The 4,553-nt window shown below is 42.5% G+C and overlaps 1 protein-coding gene across 2 annotated transcripts in view; it reads left to right on the forward strand.

Moving 5' to 3' along the window:
• Nucleotides 1-3,281: 3,281 nt before the first annotated feature.
• etv7 (ETS variant transcription factor 7) overlaps nucleotides 3,282-4,553 on the forward strand; it is a 5,339-nt gene continuing 4,067 nt past the window's right edge. The window contains exons 1-2 of one of the 2 annotated variants that reach the window (XM_049754751.2): nucleotides 3,282-3,965; nucleotides 4,067-4,202. In XM_049754751.2, the coding sequence (XP_049610708.1) occupies nucleotides 3,948-3,965; nucleotides 4,067-4,202 (154 nt within the window). In that variant the 5' untranslated portion in view covers nucleotides 3,282-3,947. The remainder of the gene's footprint in view (nucleotides 3,966-4,066; nucleotides 4,203-4,553) is intronic. The other variant, XM_049754752.2, reaches the window with a different exon arrangement.

Here is a 4,553-nt window from a genome sequence, read left to right on the forward strand (position 1 = left end):
GTCTTTTCCATACCTTTTATTTATCACGAAAGTTAGTCAGGCAGCCTCGAGTCATTCAATACAGACAAAGGCATCATGACCAAAGCATCATTGTCAGACAGGTAAAAGTAAGTTGTTTGTCAACTGTCAAGTTGGTTATAAACTGCCAAGTTGTTGGTTTTCCCCACTTCTTTGCCCCAGTTCTTTATATATATATATATATATATATATATATATATATATATATATATATATATATATATATATATATATATATATATATATATATATATATATATATATATATAAAACTTTTCCTCACCCCCCCGTGGGTGGTCTCTTTTTCCCTTCAAGCCCGGGTCCTCTACTAGAGGCCTGGGACCTTGAGGGTTCTACGCAGTATCTTTGCTGTTCCTAGTACTGCACTTTTCTGGACTGATATGTCAGATGTTTTTCCTGGGATCTGTTTCAGCCACTCCTCCAGTTTGGGGGTTACTGCCCCTAGTGCTCCAATGACCACAGGTACCACTGAAGTCTTCACTCTCCAGGCCTTCTCCAGCTCTTCTCTGAGCCCTTGATATTTCTCAAGTTTCTCATGTTTTTCCTAATGTTACCATCATTTGGGATGGCTATGTCAACCACAACAGCTTTCCTCTGCTCTTTGTCCACCACCACAATGTCCGGTTGGTTCGCCATTAACATTCTGTCTGTCTGGATCTGGAAGTCCCAGAGGATCTTGGCTTGGTCATTCTCTACCACCTTTGGAGGTGTTTCCTACTTGGAACTTGGGACTTCCAGTCCATACTCTGCACAGATGTTTCTGTACACTATTCCAGCTACTTGGTTATGGCGCTCCATGTATGCTTTACCTGCCAGCATCTTACACCCTGCAGTTATGTGCTGGATTGTCTCAGGACCTTCTTTGCACAATCTACACCTGGGGTCTTGTCTGGTGTGGTAGATTTGGGCCTCTATTGCTCTGGTGCTCAAGGCCTGTTCTTGTGCAGCCAGGATCAGTGCCTCTGTGCTGTCCTTCAGACCAGCTCTTTCTAGCCATTGGTAGGATTCCTGGATATCAGCCACTTCAGCTATGTTTCGGTGGTACATCCCATGTAGGGGCTTGTCCTCCCATGATGGTCCCTCCAGCACCTCATCTTCCTTTGATGCCCATTGTCTGAGACATTCACTGAGCACGTGATCCGTTGGGGCCTTATCCCTGATGTGCTTATGGATCTTGGATGTTTCATCTTGGATAGTGGCTCTCACGCTCGCTAGTCCTCGGCCTCCTTCCTTACGGCTAGTGTACAGTCTCAGGGTGCTGGACTTGGGATGGAACCCTCCATGCATGGTTAGGAGCTTCTGTGTCTTGATATCTGTGGTCTGTATATCTTCCTTTGGCCACCGTATGATTCCTGCAGGGTATCTGATTACTGGTAGGGCGTAGCTGTTAATGGCTAGGGACTTGTTCTTGCCGTTGAGCTGACTTCTTAGGACTTGCCTTACTCGATGGAGGTATTTGGCTGTGGCTGCTTTCCTTGTTTCCTCGTCAAGGTTGCCATTTGCCTGTGGAACTGTAGCTATCCTCAATGTCTGCTATTGTTCCTTCTGGGAGTGAGACCCCCTCTGTGTGGATTACCTTTCCTCTATTAGTCACCATGCGGCCACATTTCTCAAGTCCGAATGACATTCCGATGTCAGAGCTGTAGATCCTGGTAGTGTGGATCAGGGAGTCAATGTCCCGCTCGTTCTTAGCGTACAGCTTTATGTCATCCATGTAGAGGAGGTGGCTGATGGTGGCCCCATTCCTGAGTTGGTATCCATAGCCCGTCTTGTTGATTATTTGGCTGAGGGGGTTCAGTCCTATACAGAACAGCATTGGGGACAGAGCGTCTCCTAGGTATATACCACATTTGATGGTCACGTGTGCAAGTGGCTTGCCATTGGCTTCAAGTGTGGTTTTCCACTGTTTCATCGAGTTGGCAAATAAGGTTCTCAGAGTCCCATTGATGTTGTACAGCCTCAAGCATTCAGTGATCCAAGTATGTGGCATTGAGTCATATGCTTTCTTGTAATCAATCCAGGCAGTGTTCAGGTTGGTACGTCTGGTTCTGCAGTCTTGGGTGACTGTTCTATCCACCAGGAGTTGATGTTTTGCTCCTCTGGTATTTTTACCAATCCCTTTCTGAGCGGTGCTCATGTATTGATCCATGTGCCCGCTGATCTTATCTGATATTATGCCCGACATCAGCTTCCATGTTGTGGAGAGGCAGGTGATTGGCCGGCAGTTGGATGGGACTGTACCCTTTGAAGGATCCTTCTGGATCAGGATCATACGCCCTTGGGTTAGCCATTCAGGGTGAGTCCCATCCCTTAGCAGCTGGTTCATTTGTGCTGCCAGGCGCTCATGGAGAGTTGTAAGTTTCTTGAGCCAGTAGCTGTGGATCATGTCAGGGCCTGGTGCTGTCCAGTTTTTCATTCCTGAGACTCTTCTCTGGATGTCTGCCACTGTGATGGTTACTGGGTTCTGTTCAGGGAGCTTGCTGTGGTCCTTTCTCAGAGCCACCAGCCACTGTGCATCCTTCTTATGTGATGCCTCCCGCTCCCATATATCCTTCCAGTACTGTTCAGTTTCCAGCCTTGGTGGGTCTGCTCTGCTATTATTCCCCTGCCACTGAGCGTACACTTTCGCTGGTTGTGTTGTGAACAACCTGTTTATTTGTCTGGCTTCATTCTCTCTTGTGTACCTCTTTAGGCGGCTGGCCAAGGCTTGGAGTCTTTGTTTGGCAGTTTCGAGTGCTTCAGGTATGGGCATCTGGCTGTATTTCTTGGGAACTTGCTTTTTCATTGCACCTTTCTGGGCGTCTGTCATTTGGCTCACTTCTCTCCGTGCTATCTTGATTTTGGCCTCCAGCCTTCTCTTCCATGGTGGGCACTGTTGTGGTCGCATATGATCATTCTTCTTGTAGCCAAGCATTTCTAGGATCACTGCTGCTGATATATATATATATATATATATATATATATATATATATATATATATATATATATATATACACACACACATACACACACACACACACACACACACACAAAACTACAAACTAAAGTCTAATTTTAATATTTCATGACATAATTAGAGCATTGAATAAGTCAATAAGTCATGGCAATAGGATTTTTTAATGTGTGTGTGTGTATGTATGTATGTATGTATGTATGTATGTATGTATGTATGTATGTATGTATGTATGTATGTATGTATATATATATATATATAGATAGATAGATAGATAGATAGATAGATAGATAGATAGATAGATAGATAGATAGATAGATAGATAGATAGATAGATAGATAGATAGATAGATAGATAGATAGATAGATAGATAGATAGATAGATAGATAGATAGATAGATAGATATATATATATAACAACTTGCGACAGTAAATTATTACTTTGATCCCTCCTTTTCCTCAATTCTTTGTCTCTTTTTGACGATCGTATGAAGAGGACAAGCGCTGCTCTGTTTGTATTTCCCACAAAAAGGTCATCACTTCTTCGATTTCTGATTGGGGGGAATGGTTGTCAGCTGGATGAACAAGAGCGCCTTCTTCTGGTCAAAGTCGTCTTCACCGTCGTTTAAAAAAACAAAACAAAAAACCACTAATCTGCTCTAAACTGTGTATTCCAGCGTGGTGAAAGTTATTATTCACATGGATGGTGGGATAAAAGAAAGCATCCGTCATGTTTTTCGCCCATTATCATATTGCTCGGACGCAATGAATTGTCCAATCAGGATGTTTTGCGCACACCCCACAGGATGAGCTTTCTTTCGTTTTTCATTTCCCGGAAGAGTTGAATACGAAAACACTAGAAACAAATAAGTTGCGTTCGGTCTTTTCATCTGTGTACTTGTTCACTTTAAGGCTAATATATATTTTTTATTATTTGGGGAGAGCCGCAAACGGATATGTCAATGTTGGTGAAGGTGAGTAAGGTCCTCTCAGGGTACACATATGGCAACTTGTTGATTTTGGTAAATTACCTGTGTCATTGTGTGTATTTATGGACATGTGAATTTTGTTTTAGGGAGAGCGTCAAAAAAGACGTGCTCCTACTTTAATGCTTGAAACACAAATCAGTGGGCATCACCTCCCACCAGACAAGATACCAAAAGTCAGCACTCCTTCACAAGATGACCTGTGGCATCTTCCTGGACAGCTACGTGAGTTATTTCTACTTTACTGCACTTACATGCCTATTTCAGAATTGTGAGAACGTTTTCTGTCTCTTCCAACACCTCCTCTACATGAATAAAAACCATGCACAAATTACAGAAACAGACATTTGTATACATTATAATATCCTAAAACAAAATGAAGCTATAGTAAAAAAATATTCCCGAATAGGCTTAGACTCAACTTTATTAATTCCTTGAGATTGTTCCCTGAGGAAACCTGGACAAATCAAATCATTACATAATGATTTTCTTACCTATTTTGTTATGCCAGCACAAAAAAAGATAAATGGTCCGTTTTTCATAGACAAGAAGTCAAGCAACTGTTTTGAATCAACT

The sequence above is a fragment of the Syngnathus scovelli genome, chromosome 2, assembly GCF_024217435.2.
Source record: "Syngnathus scovelli strain Florida chromosome 2, RoL_Ssco_1.2, whole genome shotgun sequence".
Classification (NCBI taxonomy): Eukaryota; Metazoa; Chordata; class Actinopteri; order Syngnathiformes; family Syngnathidae; genus Syngnathus; species Syngnathus scovelli.